The sequence below is a fragment of the Oryctolagus cuniculus genome, chromosome 7 (genome assembly GCF_964237555.1).
Source record: "Oryctolagus cuniculus chromosome 7, mOryCun1.1, whole genome shotgun sequence".
NCBI classification, from domain to species: domain Eukaryota; kingdom Metazoa; phylum Chordata; class Mammalia; order Lagomorpha; family Leporidae; genus Oryctolagus; species Oryctolagus cuniculus.
The window spans coordinates 157,767,735-157,785,579 of NC_091438.1; the positions used below are offsets into that span (position 1 = coordinate 157,767,735).

Here is a 17,845-nt window from a genome sequence, read left to right on the forward strand (position 1 = left end):
GTGCCGGTGCCGGGAGTGAAGCTGCCCCTATTTTGGAAAGCACGTGCGTGTTTCTGAAGACGCTTCCCGTCTCCTAATTGTGCCCGTGCGTAAGCAGGAAGCTGAGCACAAAGCAAGTGATTTAACGTAACACAAAATTAGTCTTGGACAAGGAGCTGCAAATGGTAAAGACGGTGCCCATACCAAGTGTGACAGAATCTGCTGTGCGCACAAGAAACGAGGAGGCAGTGAGGGCCCAGGCACCGCGACAGCACCCACACCTTCACCCAACGGCGGGCCGGGACGCCACGCAATGGTGTCCAGCCCGGCCGTCAGCCCGGCCCCACTCTGGGCCAAGGCTTCTCAAGCTGTACAGTGTACCTGAACCACTAAGTGCAGATTCAGAGGCGGGCAGGGGCAGTGACGGGCTCCCAGGTGACACTGGCCCTGGAGCGCCGGGCTCTCGTGCCTTCCATGCTGCCACCAAGCAGCCTCTCGCGGTCACGGCGCTGCACTTCGCTTCTCCGATGAGACAGAAACCCACGTACGGGGCCGGCTTTGTGGCCAGGGGGTAAAGCTGCTCCTTTGCAGTGCCGGCATCCCATATGGGCGCAGGTTCAAGTCCCTGTTGCTCCACTTCCGATCCAGCTCCCTGCTAGTGCCCTAGGAAGGCAGTGGATGACGGTCCAAGCGCCTGGGGCCCTGCACCAATGTGGGAGACCAGGAAGAAGCTCCTGGCTCCTAGCTTGGGTCTGGCCCAGCCCTGGCCATTGTGGTCATTTGAGGAGTGAATCAGTGGATGGAAGACCTCTCTCTCTCTCTCTCTCTCTCTCTCTCTCTCTGTATCTCTGCCTTTCAAATGAAGAGTACTTTTTATTTTAAAGCAGATGTTTCACATATAGTGACCAGGCTGGTAGGACACCTTCCACCTGTCACCATCTGAGAAAGTATCTCCCCCCGAGCCTTCCTTGGCCAGCTCCCAGGACCCTCTCCTCCCACACGCAGTGCCACCTCTGGGAGGTGAGAATGTGCAGTCCTGACCCACCTCCTGGCCTCCCCACAGGGCTTGGTTTCAGATTCACCAAGACAAACGCAGAGCCCTTCTCTGAAGCGAGACGGCCAGGAGGGTCTGAATCACCCACCCCCTTTCCCGAGGGAGACCTGTCTTGAACCTCAGTCCCCTTGGCCTTTGTTTAAGATTCAAGGTAAAGTCAGCACGGCCTGAATACCCATGACGTCTACACTGCACGTCTACACTTTATTTCTATACCAAGATGAATAACTACTGTTTGTTTATTTATTTGAAAGAGTTACACAGAGAGAGGAGAGGCAGAGAGAGAGAGAGGTCTTCCATCCAAGGTTTACTCCCCAGTTGGCCACAATGGCAGGAGCTGCACCGATCCGAAGTCAGGAGCTTCCTCCAGGTCCCTCACGTAGGTGCAGGGGCCCAAAGACTTGGGCCATCTTCCACTGCTTTCCCAGGCCATAGCAGAGAGCTGGATTGGAAGTGGAGCAGCCGGGACTTGAACCAGCGCCCATATGGGATGCCGGCGCTTCAGGCCAGGGCATTAACCCGCTGTGCCACAGCACCGGCCCCAACACTGACATTTGGGGAATTCTTGCCATTGAGAACGTCAGGGCAGCTCAGCCAGCTTCTCAGACCCTCGGTGCGATGCGCAGGTCTGACTGGGTGGACTCGGTAAACACCTGGGTATCCAGCAGGTACACAGAACTCGTGCACCACAAAGCACCCACGCCACCCACACCCTGACAGCTGCCACAGCCTACGTGCTAGGCCACCCTCACTACACATGAGAGGCAAGTGAACTTCCAGTATAGGAATGTGCCAAGGAGGGCTCTGGCTGCAGCTTGGGCAGAGCTTCATTACAAGGTGGGAGGCTCTAGGCTCAGTCCTGGGGAGGCACAGTGACACAGGTTAAACCCCTAGGGATGCCCACTTCCCACGCCAGAGGCCCGGGATCAGATCCTCCACTTCCAATGCTGCTTCCTGCTGAGGTGCACCCTGGGAGACAGCAGATGATGGCTTAAGTATTTGGCTCCCAGCCACCCTCACGGGAGACCCATACGGGGTTCTCCCTGGCTTCCCCCAGGTGCGACAGCCTGGCTTCAGCCTGGCCCAGCTCTGGCTATTGAGGAGCAAATCAGTGGAAGATCTCTGTAGCTCCGCCTTTCAAACAAAGCAAGAAAATAAACTTTTTTTTTTTTTAAAGACTTATTTATTTGAAAGAGTTAGAGAGAGAAGGGAGAGAAGAATGAATACGAGTCTTCCGCCTGCTGGTTCACGCCCCAGATGGCCGCAATGCCAGTGATGGGCCTGGCTGAAGACAGGAGCCAGGAGCTTCTTCCAGCTCTCCCACGTGGGTGGCAGGGACCCAGGGACTTGGGCCATTTTCTGAGGCTTCCCCAGGCTCCTTAGCAGGGAGCTAGATCAGAAGAGGAGCAGCCAAGGCTAGAACCAGTGCCCATGTGGGATGCCGGTGTTGGAGGCAGTGGCTTAACCTGCTATGCCACAGCGTTCACCCCAAGAAAATAAACTTTTTAAAATATGAGGGGGCCGGTGCTGTGGCTTAGTAGGCTGAGCCTGTGCCTGTGACGCTGGCGTCCCATATGGATGCCAGTTTATGTCCCACTGCTCATCTTCTGATCTGGCTCTGTTTATGGCCTGGGAAAGCAGTGGGAGATGGCCCAAGTGCTCGGGCCCCTGCACTCACGTGGGAGACCTGGAAGATGCCCCTGACTTCAGATCATCCCAGCTCTGGCCATCGCAATCATCTGGGGAGTGAACCAGTATGTGGAAGCCCTCTGTCTCTCTCTCTCTCCCTCTCTCTGTAACTCTGCCTCAAATAAATGAATAAAAGCCTCTTAAAAATAAAATGTGTAAGTAGGTAACAAATAAACGTCAAACCAAGATATTACATGAATGACAACACAAGTCAGATTTCTTACTAGCTAGGAAAAATAAAATCCCATCAAAATACCCATACCAGGGCAGCCACTGTGGCACAGCAGCTGCAAGTCCTGGCTCCTCCACTTCCAATCCCGCCTGCCTGCTACCGTGCCTGGGGAAGACAGCACAAAGATGGCCCCAACACTTGGGCCCTGCTACCCAGGTGGCCCCTGGCTTCAGCCTGGCCTAACCCTGGCTGTTGTGGCCATTTAGGTAGCAAACCAGAGGGCAGAAGAAACCCTCTCCTGCCTCATCATTCTACCTTTCAAATCAATCAGCGAATCTTAAACTCACGGCACCTGGGAGACGCCCTCTGTGACATGCTAATGAGACACGCCGGCACACTCAGGCTCACCGTTTCTAGCCTCACGGAGACAAGAAACATAAAAGGCAGGATGTGTTCCAATGCCGAGTATTTTCAGCCCTGCTTCTCCAGTGAACACAGCTGCCAGAGCTGCCGGACCTGGGTGCCCGTCTGGATCTGCCAGCCCCCGGGGAGCCCGGGGCCCAATTCCCTGAGCTCCTCCTGACACGGAGCTGGAAGAGACACCACTGCCAACACGAGGGGCCTTGCTGGGGGCACCAAGAGGACGGGACTTTGTGACCCACGTTTCCCACGCAGGTGCCACACCCGGGATCCCACGGCGTCTGTGTCCACGGCTTTGAGAGCCAGACTGTAGGGTGTCCTGCTGAGCAGACTGAGCAGATGGTATAAATTCGCCCAGAACACACGCCCTTCCCTCTCTTGCAGTCAGCACCGCTGAGTGTGAATTCCGTCCCTGCTCATCAATCCAGCCTGGTGATCCTGGCAGCTGGTCAACCTCATCAAGGCTCAGTGCTCACCAGGAAGACGCCCGGTAAAACTGCAGACTGCAACGAGGTGACTGATGGAGATGGCACTCAGAGCAGGGCCTGGCTCTGCAACGCCAGCCCTCCTCTTCACCCTCACGGCCCCCAAAGGCAAAGGCCGGCCCTGGGCTTCCAAGAAACCCCAAAGATGTGAGAAGGCAGAAGGGGGGGCCTTGGGGACCTGGTCTCACAAACAGGAGACAGCACGTTCGGGGATCTGGGGCAGTAATCCAAAGCCAGACGCTGCCTGAGAAAAGCAGTTTAATTACAAAATAACCAGAGAAAAGCCATATAAACTGTTTCTGGAGAAAATTACCTTTAACTAGTACAAGGGACCAGTCCCGGACACCCAGCTTCCTCCCCGTGATCGCAGGCTGGGCTTAGAGACACTGCCGACGAGACACTGCACACCGCTTCATCCATCCGCAGGCCATCATGCAGCCTGGAAAACTGTGTCAGAGACCAGGAAGTCACCGATTCTCCCTCGAGAAAGCCGCTGTCCAGAGGCTAACACAACTCCCTCAACGGCAACAGAAGCGGCTTCTGGCGCACGCGGCCTTGTCTCTGGAGTACGACCTGGGAGGGCTCGCCCGGGGCCTGCAGCCCTCCTGTGAACCGGCTTCCACACGCGGGACCTCGGGCACGGCAGGAAGCGCCCGGCCGCGTGTCCTTGCACCCCGGCGGCTCTGCCCGGCCCTCGCGGCGCTCGGCTCTAGCTCTCACTCTCCACCACCTCGGCCGCCTCCAGCGTCTTGTTTCCCTCCTCTAACTTCTTTTTCTTCTTTGCCTTTTGCTCCGTGTTAAACTGGGCAATCTCTTCACTTTTCTCTGTGATGTATTTCAGCTACAAAACAAAACAAAAAACACACACACACAAAAAACACACACACCAGATAAAGAAAACCGAGAATAACTACAACCCCCAAACACTCCCTCCCACCCAAAGAACCTGCGTGCAAAAGCCTGGTTTGTATTTCCTAGAATCCAATGCAGTTTCAAAATTTTTTTTTTCTGGAAAAAGGAATCAACTACAAAAATCAACTCGCTGCTACTACGTAGAGGTCAGAGCTCCCTGGAAATCCAAAGAATTTAAAGTGTGAAGCTTGTGGAAGGCCTGCTAATCACAGACACACTCTACAAAAACAAATGTAACTGGGGCCGGTGCTGTGGCATAATCGGTAAAGCCCCCACCTGCCGTGCCGGCATCCCATACGGGTGCCAGTTCAAGTCCCGGCTGCTCCACTTCTGATCCGGCTCTCTGCTGTGGCCTGGGAAAACTGTACGAGACAGCCCAAGTCCTTGAGCCCCTGCACCTGTGTGGGAGACTTGGAGGAAGCTCTTGGCTCCTGATCAGCGCCAGGTCTGGCCACTGTGGCCATCTGGGGAGTGAACCAGCAGATGAAAGACCTTTCTCTCCCTCTCTCTCTGCCTCTCTTCTCTGTATGTAACTCTTTCAAATAAATAAATCTTTTTTTTTAAAGAAAGTAACCAATATCCCCCTAAATTTACTCAATGAAAAAATACTGACTACTATGTAGCAGGCACCAAAACTACAAGACCAGACCAGGCCCCAGCCCTCATAGGGGACAGATGTCCAATGCACAAACTGAGCTGCACTCTTTGGTAATAATTTGGAAAAAAACCAAACCAAACAAAAAACACAACTTTTTAGGAGTCCAAAATAGAAGCACTGTTCTGAAGTACAGGGCTACACAGAGTAGGTGATTTCCCTCAACCACTCCTCCAGTGGCGTGGGCCAAGTGTGCAGGATCCGAGCAAGGCCTCCCACTGACAGAATCCAGGCGCCGTAGCTGTTCTCCCTGGGAACCGCAGCTTCCTTGCGCGCCGCCACAGTCTCGGGAGAGGAGGGAGAGACAGCAGGAGGCACACGGCACTGGATCCAGGGCGAGCGCGTGACGTTTGGGGGCAGGCGTTTGGCACAGCAGGTAAAATGCCATGGCCTGGGTCTGAGTCCTCGCTCCAATTCGGATCCAGCTTTCCGTCAATGTGCACCCTGGGACACAGCAAGGAACGGCGAAAGCGCTGTTGTCCATCCGGGGGACCTGGATCGAGTTATCAGCTCCCGACTTCAGTCTGGCGCAGCCCGGGCTATCGTGGGCATTCGGGAAATGAACCAGAACATGGGAGATGTCTCTCTGCCATTCAAATAATAATAATAAAAATGGGAGGGAAGAGGAGGAAGGGGAGAGGTGGAGGCGGTGGTCAGGTCCACCTGGCACCCAGAAAGCTTAGCTGTCAACTTTGTCTCTACCCTCGGCTGCCGAGTCTGTAAACAGGGCTCACAAGCTGAATCTGCAGCACCCGCAGCGCGCGGCAGTGAGCACTCAGCTACGACATGCAGTGCCAGGCAAACTCAACGGCTTTTTGCAGAGCTCCTCCTGCGTCCCCGGACCAGAGAGACACGGAGCGCATACTGAGCAAGGGCCACCCAGTGTCAGAGGCGGGCACACGCTGCCCAGCGTCCCAGACACGCCACGGGGATGATCACGGAATCAGGGTGCCAGTGTCTCCCCAGAGAAGGAAGGTGTGGTCAAAACTGTTCTGCTCTGCACGTCCAGACATACGGATCTGTCCCCGGGGACAGCTGTGGGCCCATAATGGAACGATCCCCACTGACTCGAGTCTGTGACCGGTCTCTGACATCATGTTGTGCATCAAACATGGGACCAAAGTTTTGAGACATTACAAAAAAGGCGAATTATGAAATCCAGAGAGTGCTGATTAGAAAATTTCAAATTGGCTTAGCAAGATCCATCATCATGAAAGAGAGACCATAAATTACGGGCAGGTCTGAAACGGTTCAGCCATCTCTACTTCTTAATGCAAGGTGCCCCGGGGAATAACTTCGTGGCTGCAAGTGATTAATTGGGAATAATGTATTCTGATGGCAAAGGGGAGTGAGGGAAGAAATCCATCTCTCACCAGTGAATTACTCCTCCTGGCTAAGAGCTTCACGTCTTCAGTGTTAATTGTGCTCCTTCTCGCATGTCTGTGGGAAGGGCAGAGCAAGTCACCAAAATGTTTGCTGTTATTGAAAGTTCCGATGAAACTACAAGTTCACGGTCAGACTTCCAGCTAACGAGGGTCTCTAAGTAGCCCCTCTTTTTAGATTACGGTCATTAAGCAAAGTAACTCCAGAATGAGAGAAGTTACCAGCCAAGAAACCAATTAAAGAGACGGAGACCACAGAAGCCCATCTCTCCGCTGCGGGTGACGAAGCACAGGGCGGGGCCCTTCCAAGGTGACGTCTGGGTCACCGGGATCCCAGCAAACAGCACAGAAGAGCAAGGTCAGGGTGCGAGCTCGTGCGGAGGAGCTAAGAGAACGTCCCAAAGCATGACTCTGCTCACGTGGAGGCCCAGAAGCTCTCCGCAAGGGCCTGCAGGAAGCAGCAGACGCAGATGCCTCCGAATGCGCCTGCTCCCTCCCCTCATCCTGGCTCCTTTAAACTGCAGCCTGGGCTGGCGCTGTGGTGCAGCGGGTAAAGCCGCCACCTGTGGTGCCGGCATCCCACTGGGAGCAGTTCAAGTCCTGGCCGCTCCACTTCCGATCCAGCTCTCTGCTATGGCCTGGGAAAGCAGGAGATGGCCCAAGTGCTTGGGCCCCTGCACAGGTGTGGGAGACCCGGAAGAGGCTCCTGGCTTCTGTCAGCCCAGCTCTGGCCGTTGCGACCATCTGGGGAGTGAGCCAGAGGATGGAAGACCTCTCTCTCTGCCTCTCCGTAACTCTGCCTTTTAAATAAATAAACCTTTAAAAAAAAAAAAGGAAAATAGACTGCAGCCTGTTTCTTATCACAACTCAAACTCCTCAAACTCTCATTTCAGTCCTCTCACCCTCAATTTGAAGGGTTTGAGAGAGTAAGCACCACGCGATGATTTACGGCTGAGCACACCCTTTCTCGCCACTGCCAACTTCCACCCAGACACTGAGCACTTGTAGATGAGAACAAGCAGGAGTCTGGCTATCTTTTTTTTTTTTTTTAAGATTTAATTTGAAAGGCAGAATAATGGAGACATACAGAGACAGAGACAGAAGAGAGACCTTCCACCCACAGTGCACTCCCCGAGTAACTGCAACAGCCAAGGCTGGCCGGGCTGAAGCCACACGAGACTGGCAGGGCCCGAGCATCCGAAACACCACCACTGCCCCGCCCCCCGGGGGCCTGTCAGCAAGAGGGGGGTCAGAGTGGGGAAGGGCCCCAAACCCAGGCACTCTGACTTGGGATCAGGTGTGCCAAGCTGGGGCTTAACCTGTTGAACCACAACACCAGCCCTTCTGTGTCCTCAATAACTAGTAAAGTGGTCAGGACAGATTGAACCCTGAGTATCTGCTGAGTTAAAGAAAAAAAAAATCACACAGAAATTACATCATTTGGCCAAATTAATCCTTTGCATCCTGCTAAATGTACAAATAACACGTCATCTCGTCCTGACAGTATCTGCATGTCATGAAATACTATCCATTTCTAGAGATCACTTCTCATTACCACCTTGCAAGACCCGGGGCAGAGGACGGTGATGGGGGCAGGGCGGCCAGCACTGTGGTGCAGAGCGTTAGGTCACCACTTGTGACGCCAGCATCCCACACTGGAGTGCGGGTTCAAGTCTTGGCTGATCCACCCTCATGCTAACGCACCTGGGAAGGCCGCAGAGCATGGCCCAAGTGCCTGGGCCCCTGCACCCACGTGGAGACCAGGACGGAGCTGCTGGCTCCCGGCTTCAGTCTGGCACAGACCTGGCTACCGTGCACATTTGGAGTGAACCAGCAGTTGCAAGATGGACTTCTGTTTCTTCCTGTCACTCTGCCCTTTGAAGAAATCAATCTTTTTGTTTGTTTTTAAAGAAAAGGTAACAGGATAGCAGCTACAAAGTACCAGAGCCACAGAGGTCCTGGGTATCAACTCCTGTGCCCTGGGAACCGCGTCGCCGCTCAGCCTGTGTGAAGTGCTTCATGGAGAAAGCCTGAAGCACCCCTTAATACACGTCCCACGAAGTTTATTTATTTATTCTCTTCTTGTAGCAAAAGGAATGAGTAGAGTGAGCTGTGTACACAGGAAGTCTTGGGAAACAACACTCACCCTGTCCTCCACTCCGCTCAACATGGGGGTTTTGTCTGATTTGAGGTAAAGACAGAGCAAGCACCCCCATCCACTGGTTCACTCTCCAAATTCCCAAATGCCTGCAACAGCTCGGGCTGGACTGCGGCCGGGGCCTGGAGCTGGAACACAGCCCAGGTCTCTTACATGGGCGGCAGGATCTGATTACTAGGGGGCTGGCACTGAGGCGTGGCAGGGAGAGCTGCCACTTCCTACGCCAGCCTACCATACAGCCTCCGGTTCAAGTCCCGGGTGTTCCATTTCAGATCCAGCTCTGTGCTAATGACCTGGGAAAGTGGTAGAACATGGCCCAAGTTTGGGCCCTGGCCAGCCACATAGGAGACCTGGAAGAAGCTCCTGGCTTCAGCCCAGCCCAGCCTTGGCTGTTGTGGCCATCTGAGAAGTGAATCAGTGGATGCAGGCGCGTGTGCTCGCGCTCGCTCGTTCTCTCTAACTCTTTCAAATAAATAAATCGTCGGCGCCGCGACTCACTAGGCTAATCCTCCAGCTGTGGCACTGGCACCCCGGGTTCTAGTCCTGGTCAGGGCGCCGGATTCTGTCCCGGTTGCTCCTCTTCCAGTCCAGCTCTCTGCTGTGGCCCGGGAGTACAGTGGAGGATGGCCCAAGTGCTTGGGCCCTGCACCCGCATGGGAGACCAGGAGAAAGCACCTGGCTCCTGGCTTCAGATCAGCGCTGTGCGCCGGCTGTGGCGGCCACTTGGGGGGTGAACCAATGGAAAAAGGAAGATCTTTCTCTCTGTCTCTAACTCTGCCTGTCCAAAAAATAATAATAAAATAAAATAAATTTTTTTAAATCAATCTTTATTTATTTATTTATTTTTAAAGTGGAGGTAGGACTTGATCCCAGTCATCAAATAAGGGAGCCGGTGCCCTAAGTGGCAGCTTAACTCACTGTACCACGCTCCTCCCCCCCCAACAATAACCTGCTTTCTTGTATAAAAACAACCTGGAATATCATGAAAACAAATGTGAATCTCAGACAGAAGAGGAGCCGTCACGACCATTTGCACTTGTGGACTGTGTCAAGTCAGAGGGTGCACAGCCTGCCTCTGGGCACCCAGAACTGGGTCTGCACCTGCTCAGCTTCTCAGGACGGGTCTGAGGAGTGAACTGGCCCAAGCAGTCGGGCCCCTGCCACCCACATGGGAAAGCAGGATGGAGTTACTGGCTCCTGGCTTCTGCCGGCCTAGGCGGCTGCTGTGGCCTTTTGAGAGGGAAGCAGATGGAAGATGAATTGATCCCTCTCTCTCTCAATCTCTGACACAGTACCCTTTTTTAAATTTTTCAGAGTCTTTTCCCACAGCTAACACAATGGCAAGTGATAAATGATTTCCTGGGGGTGGGGCACACGTGGGGGTGACTGCCTGGATTAACAGCGAATGAGAGCTCGCAGCATCCCATAATACTTCTGAGCCCCTCTGGTCAAGTTGCAGATGCTAAGCGGTTTTCAGGGACTAATATATAGAGGAACAGGGAAGATTTAGAGCTTGCCCCGGAGAGCCCACTGCTTTAATTCATTCAAAATATTCATCCAGGAAACAGGGCGGACAGGAGCAGGGTGAAGGCAGGGGTCTGGGAGAAGCCGGCACACCAGAAAGCGCCAGCCCTCTCCGGCCGCCGTCTCTCACACGGCTCCCGCTCCTGGCAGTTGCTCTCAATTACCTGAGGCACCAATTGAGCGGCCGGGCAAAAACCACCTGCGAAGGCCAAAGCTTCCCAGCGGAAAGCAAGGCGCCCACTTTCCAGGGAGCGCTCGCTCCTAACAAACACGGCCAGCGCAAGCCAGCGCAAGCCAGCGCCCCTCATTCTCTGCACACCTGCCGGCAGTCACCGGGACGAGCTCGAGGGGCTGCCCCGCGGAGCAGCAGCACTGCCAACCCCGCACCCGCAGAGCCCACGCAATCAAACCACCCCCAAGCCGCCGCTGTCAAAGCAGACACCGCACACCCATCCTGAGTGCTGGCGGCCTCGTTCCCACCTTCCCAGCCGGAGACCTGAGCTCTTTAACAAGAAGCACAACACAGATGTGAATCGGTGCGGCTACCAGAGGCCACACCCCACAGAGTGGGCGTGGCCATCAGAGGCCACACCCCAGAGTGGGCGTGGCCATCAGAGGCCACACCCCTGCAGAGTCTTGGCATGGTGAGGCTCAGCTCCCCGTGAAACACCAGCAGCAGCTAAGGCGCCCCAGGAACACCCACCCTGCAGCCCCACACGGGCAAAAATGGACGACACCCACCTTGCAAACATCTCAAGGTCTTTGGCAAAATTTTCTGAAAAAGAACAGAGACATACTTTAGCCACCCTTACCCCAGTATTAACCCAGGAGGAGGAAAAGTGAAATCCCAATTTCTGCACTAATATGGCAAACCACCCTACAGGTGACTCGGCGTTGGCAGCAGCACTCAGCTCGCTTGTTCGCCGCGGGCTCCCGGCCCTCCCGGTCTGTAGGGTGGGCCCTCCGTTAACAGTGACCGCACCTTTGGTTTCTAGAAACCATCTGCCGGGGGTAGGGCTTAGGGGGACATTAACTTCCTCGCAGTCACGCGAATGCGAAGGCTGCAGGTTCACCTGCCGAGCTGTGGGTGACGTAAAACGTATACACCCTGGAGAAGGGACGTGGCGTCTAACGTCCCAGCTATCGGGCCGTCAGAACACGACGGGGTGTGTGTGTTGGTGCCCCAGAGCTCGTGCAAGCAAAGAGCACCAGCTCCTCCCGTAGAGCACCCACCTCTTACAGCCAAGAAAGAAACGTTTCGCTCAGCGCATCCGACGGCGCTGCTCAGACGCACCTCGGCCCCCCAGCGCTCGCCCCGACCCACGCACCGCTCCCGGCACGGCCACCCTGCCGGGCAGACCTCGGCCGTACCGCACTGCCGGAAAGTCACCTCCGAGACGGCCGCGACGCTCTGCTTGCTGAACGGCATCCCCTTGTCTGAAGCCACCTCCTGGCAGAGGGCAGCGACGGTGTAGTGAACGGCTGCCCTCAGCCTCTGGGGAGAGAGCAGACCCCGCGGTGAGGCTGCCACGTGACACCGGCTCGCCACCTCCCACCCAGCGCCCAGCAATGGCCCGGGAAGCAGTGGAGGATGGCCCAAGCGCTTGGGACCCTGCAGCCACATGGGAGACCTGAAGAAGCTCTGGCTCCAGCCTGGCCAGCCGTCGAGGCCACCTGGGGATGACCCAGCGGATGGAAGACCTCTCTCTCCCTCTCCCTCTGTAACTCTGCCTTTCAAATAAATGTCTTCAACCACAAGGCCAAGGGGAGAAGCCGCTCGGCCCCTTCCACAGGGCTGAGCTCCTCTCCAAGTGCAGGATCGATGGACGAGGTCTCTGTGCGGGACGCCCAGGAACACCCCTTCCCAGCCACGAGCCACGAGCCACGAGCCAGGGCACGGAAAGCCGAGGCCAGACCACACTATTCCACACTCCCGGCAGGGTTCCATTCCACCCTCAGGGTTAGGCCCCAAATCCCAGCCTGCAGCGCAGGTCCCTGGGAAGGCACGGGCGCCTGCGGCTCCATGCACTCTCCTCAGTGATGGGCGCTCACTCTGCCTCTGATAAACTCATCCAAGGCCAGCGCCGCGGCTCACTAGGCTAATCCTCCGCCTTGCGGCGCCGGCACACCGGGTTCTAGTCCCGGTCGGGGCGCCGGATTCTGTCCCGGTTGCCCCTCTTCCAGGCCAGCTCTCTGCTGTGGCCCGGGAGTGCAGTGGAGGATGGCCCAAGTGCTTGGGCCCTGCACCTGCATGGGAGACCAGGAGAAGCACCTGGCTCCTGCCTTCGGATCAGCGCGGTGCGCCGGCCGCAGCGGCCATTGGAGGGTGACCCAACGGCAAAGGAAGACCTTTCTCTCTGTCTCTCTCTCACTGTCCACTCTGCCTGTCAGAAAGAAAAACAAACAAAAAAACCTCATCCAAACAAAACAAAACAGCAAGGGGTGGGCACTTGCAGCAGGCAGTCAGGATGCCAATTCCGACGTCCACGTTCGGGATCAGGGCGCGTGGACGTGACGGTGACGCCCCGCCCAGCTCCTGCACCCTGGGAGGCTGTGGCCTTGGCTCTGATGGCGGGGGCCCTGCCAGCCACGCGGGAGGCCGGGAAGAGCTTCCGGTCCCAACGTGGGCTCAGTGCAGGCATTTGGGAGAGCGACCCGGCAGACAGGAGCGCTCTCAAACAAAAATGCAACCCCAACAAAGAAAAAACAAGCGTCCACAGCCCGCGTGCTGGCTGTGCCGGAGACAAAGCCGAACTGGACACGGTGACAGCTGGACCAGGACACCGAGGAGGGGCTGCAAACAGGAACCAGGACCCCATGTGGAGGCCAGGCAGGGGACAAGGCTCCTGCCTTCCTCGGTTCCAAACATCACAAGACCTGCCCGGCACCCCGAACCCCTTAACCTCCTTCCTCCACGCTCACGCTGGGTCCAGTGCCCTCTGCCCCTCCTCCCTCCCTGGCCCCTCCCGGTGGTGCGGACACCCCAGTGCTCAGAGGCCAGCTCCCAGCCTCTGAGGCCTCCAGGCTAAGACGGGCAGCTTTGTTCCCGGGCAGGTGGCTGACCACGGCGGAGTGGTCTCTCCGAAGTGCCCCCGGCCGCCCCCACTCTCGTGCGGTCGGTCCACCGTCGTCCGCCCTGCCCACGCACAAACCCGCACAGGGCAGCCCTGCTGCCTGGGGGCCCGTCTCCCACGCCTCCTTCGGCTCCGCAGAGAGCAGACACGGGGCCAGGGGCTACCGGACGCGCCTTCGGGGCAACACCAGCGCGCGGGAGTCCGCAGCGAGCTGCCCGCGCGGAACGGCGGAGGCCCCGGGCCGGGAGTCCGGCCTCCCGCTCAGCTCTCGCCCAGGCCCAGGCCGGCTCCGCCCCGGGTGCTGCGGGCAGAGCGGAGACCGCTGTCTCTCATCCTCTCTGCCTTTCAAACCCGCGGCTGGAAGCAGCAGGTGCGGCGCCCAGGCGCGGGAGCTGGCTCGCTGCTCCCTCGGGCTGTGTCCCCACCGGGGGCCGCCGCGCTAACCCGCAGCTCAGGACGACCCAGGCCCGCACGGGAGCCCCGGGGCGCCCCTGCCACCTGGGGAGTGCGCCGCCAGGTCTCCCGATACACGGCTGGGACCCCCGCGCCCCCACTGCCCTGCGCCGGCCTCGCACAGAAAACCGCACCCGCGCCCGGGGTCTGAGCGTGCGGGGAGCTCCCGCCGCGGCCGCCCCGCGCGGGGCCCGGCTCCTCCAGCGCCCCACTCCGCCCTCACAGCGAGCCTGGGCCCGGAGCGGAGGCCGAGCAGCGGCACCCCCCAGACCCAGGCCCCACAGGCGCTGCGCGAGGCGCGGCCTTTTCCCCCGAAACCCAGGCCCCGCGGGGACCCCTACCTGCTGGTAAGAGAACCGCTGCTGCTCCTCGGCCTCCTCCTCCGCCATCCCAGCCGGCCGCCCCACGCAGGCGCGCGTGGGCAGGCACGGGCGGCGGCGCGCTCGGATTTTCCCGCCCGGCGCCGGCCGACGGAGCGCGCGAGGGGACAAAGCGCGAAGTTCCTCCTCCCTGCGTCTCGCGCGCCCCCTGGCGGCGGCCCCGGGCAGGGCCTTCTCCGGTTCCTCGGAAGGTGGTCGCTTAACAAGCACCTCTCCCCCAGAAACGTGCGGGTGGGGGTTCACAGTTCACCCCCGGGGTTGTACCGACACAGAGAATGCAGAACGGAGCACGGTGCATTTATGGGAAGGGAGAGAGAGCGAAGGGCTGGCAGGTGCAGTGACGTCAGCGACTGGACCGTGTGGCCGCCTTTCCTGCGGCTCGGGGAAGACAGAGCTCCCACTTCGCGCGCGTCTGTATTCTGCCTTTTTTACAAGCACGCATCACTTTTGAAAAATAAGGTCGGGGTGGCGGGGGGTCGTTCGGGCCAGTGGCTGAGTCACAGCGTGGGACAGCTGCATCTCGGATCAGAGTGCCTGGGTTCGTCCTGGCTCTGCCTGGGATTCAGTCCAGGTCTCCCACCCGGGGTCAGGGACTCCAGCACTTGCGCCTCCACCCGCTGTTTCCCAGGCTGCATTAGCAGGAACCTGGCATTGGGAGCAGAGCCAGGACCTGAGGTAGGCGCTTCCGATGCGGGATGCGGGCGTCCCAGCCAGCACCTTAACTGCCGCACCGCACGCCCGCCTCTGGTCTCATTCCACAGCTGTTGCTTCCCAGGGATAAAGAATCTTCCTCCAGGGGCCAGCACTGGGGTGCAGAGGGCTAAGCTGCCGCCTGTGATGCAGGCACCCCACGTCAGAGCGCCAGTTTGAGTCTGGGCTGCTCTGCTTCCGATCCAGCTCTTTGCTAACGCACCTGGGAAAGCAGCCAAAATGGCCCAAGTGTTTGGGCCCCTGCACCCCCGTGGGAGACCTGGATGGAGCTCCTGGCTCTTGGTTTCGGCCTGGCCCGGCCCCAGCTGTTGCTGCCATTTGGGGAGTGAACCAGTGGGTGGAGGACTGGGAGGATTGCTTTCTCTCTTTCTGTCACTTCGCCTTTCAAATAAATAGAATAAATCTTTCTTAAAAAAAAAAAAAAAAGAATATTGGGACTGGTGCTGTGGCGTAGTAGGCTAAGCCTCTGCCTGTGATGCCAGCATCCCACAAGGGTGCCAGTTCATATCCTGGCTGCTCCTCTTCTGATCCAGCTCTCTGCTATGGCCTGGGAAAGCAGTAGAAGATGGTCTAAGACTTTGGACCCCTGCACCCACTTGGGAGACCCAAAAGCTCCTGGCTTCAGTCTGGCTCAGCCCTCACTGTTGCAGCCATTTGGGGAATGAATCTGGATGGTGGATGTGTGTGTGTGTGTCTGTCTGTCTCTCTCTGACATTGTGTCTTTCCAAAAAATAAAAAGAAAATGGAGGGGCCAGCGCTGTGGCACAGTGGGTTAAAGTCCTGGCCTGCAGCACTGGCATCCCATATGGGCACCAGTTCGAGACCCAGCTTCTTCACTTCTGATCCAGCTCTCTGCTGTGGCCTGGGAGAGCAGTAGAGGATGGCCCAAGTCCCTGGGCCCCTGCACCCACGTGGGAGACGGGGAAGAAGCTCCTGGCTCCTGGCTTTGGATCGGCTCAGCTCCGGCCATTGCGGCCATTTGGGGAGTGAACCAGCGGATGGAAGACCTCTCACTCTCCCTCCATCTCCATCTCTCTGTCTCTCTCTCCCCCCCTCCTTCCTCCCAACTCTCTCTGTAAGTCTTTCAAATAAATAAAATAAATATTAAGAAAGAAAGAAAGAAAGAAAGAAAGAGGAAGGAAGGAAGGAAGGAAGGAAGGAAGGAAGGAAGGAAGGAAGGAAGGAAGGAAGGAAGGAAGGAAGGAAGGAAGGAAGGAAGGAAGGAAGGAAGGAAGGAAGAGAAAATGAATGTTCCTGGCTGCAGCTACCTGGACTCAGTGCAGAGGCAGAGCTGTAAGATGGCCACTAGGTGGCAGCACTGCCCCATGCCAGGGAACAAGGTTCCCAGGCACACTTCGCACCTGCAGCGCTTCCCAGGCGCTCATTTTATGTCCCACCTGCCCTAAAAGGTAGACACTGTCAGCCTCGCGTTTCTGAGGAAGCACGGCCTCCAAGTAGAGAGAACTGCGTGGGGGAAGCCCCTGCAAGGGGTACGGCCCAGATGTGGTTCTGGGCAACTGGCTTTGAGGTCACGCTCTCACCCCTCTGCCTTCACCACAGATAAGACGAGGACTTGTGCAGAATCCCCGAATCCTTTTCAGTTGCCTGCAATGGGGTGTCATGGATATTTTTGGTCAGCAGAACACATCACTTTCTCCTTAAAGTTGCACTGTGAAATGCCAATTCAAAAGTCAGCCTCTTATACATGTTCTTTAAGTGTGTGAGGTCAGCACCTTCAACCTCTCCCAGCACCGGACCAACGGCACACGGAGAGGCACACGTGGCAGGTGTACAGCAGATACACGGAGGATGGGTGGAGGCGTGCAGATCCTGGGCGACGTGTGTGCGACACGATGGCCTCAGGATCCTTACGTGGACTCTAGCCTCAGATCACTGTTCAGCAGCCGAGTGACCTTGGGTAAGCCACTTGCCAGGGGCTTCATCCGTGTTAATGAGCTAACATATACAGCACCCAGAACAGTACCTGACACACTCTGCTACATTTTTAAAATATTATTTACTTGAGTGGTAGAGTTACAGACAGGGAGAAGGAGGGACAGACAGATCTTCCATCCTCTGGTTCACTCCCCAAATGGCCGCAGTGGCCGGAGCTGGGCTGATCTGAAGCCAGGAGCCAGGAGCTTCTTCTGGGCCTCCCAGGTGGGGTGAATGTAGGGGCCCAAGCACTTAGGCCATCTTATGCTTTCCCAAGCTATAGCAGAGAGCTGGATCAGAAATGGAGCAGCCAGGACTTGAACTGGTGCCCATATGGGATGCCAGCACTGCAGGTGCTTAGCCCACTAGGCCACAGGCTGGCCCCACTTGCTACATTCTTATACAAGGATACTTCAAAAGGTTCATGGAAAAGTGGAATTAAAATATCAGATTACTTTGGTGTTTTCCTCAAATACCTGCCAACAGCCAGGGCTGGGCTGGGCCACAGCCAGGAACCTGGAACTCAATCCAGGTCATCCACATGGGTGATGGGGACTCCAGTACTTGGGTCATTATCTGCTGTCTCCCACAATGCACATCAGCAGGGGGCTGGACACAAACCAGGCACCCCAACCTGGGGAGCAGGTGCCCAGGCGGCAGCTTAGCCCACTGCCCCAGGACACCCAGCCTTCTTTTTTCTTTCTAAAATTTATTTTCTTAGAGACCAGTGCTGTGGTGTAGCAGGTAAAGCCTCTGCTTGGGATGCTGGCATCCCATATGGGCGCCTGTGCGAGTCCCAGCTGCTCCAATTCTGATCCAGCTCCCTGCTAATACACCCGGGAAAGCAGCCTGAGATGACCCA

General features: G+C 57.0%; 1 protein-coding gene across 1 annotated transcript; it reads right to left on the reverse strand.

Annotated features, from left to right (window-relative positions):
* Positions 1-4,508: 4,508 nt before the first annotated feature.
* Positions 4,509-14,346, reverse strand: CENPS (centromere protein S). Its single transcript, NM_001204933.1, has 5 exons — positions 14,299-14,346; positions 11,802-11,925; positions 11,172-11,205; positions 6,740-6,806; positions 4,509-4,640 (listed from the first exon to the last, which is right to left on the reverse strand). Exons 1-5 carry the CDS (start codon positions 14,344-14,346, stop codon positions 4,509-4,511), a joined length of 405 nt encoding a protein of 134 aa, NP_001191862.1.
* Positions 14,347-17,845: the final 3,499 nt, after the last annotated feature.

Bases quoted from the DNA above. Each gene is read 5' to 3' on its own strand.
- CENPS (NM_001204933.1), bottom strand. From the start codon at position 14,346: ATGGCGGAGGAGGAGGCCGAGGAGCAGCAGCGGTTCTCTTACCAGCAG. The intron at 11,926-14,298 runs GTAGGGGTCCCC...CTCTCTCCCCAG, and splicing joins AGCGGTTCTCTTACCAGCAG to AGGCTGAGGGCAGCCGTTCA. The intron at 6,807-11,171 runs GTGGGTGTCGTC...CCCTTCCCACAG, and splicing joins GACCTTGAGATGTTTGCAAG to ACATGCGAGAAGGAGCACAA.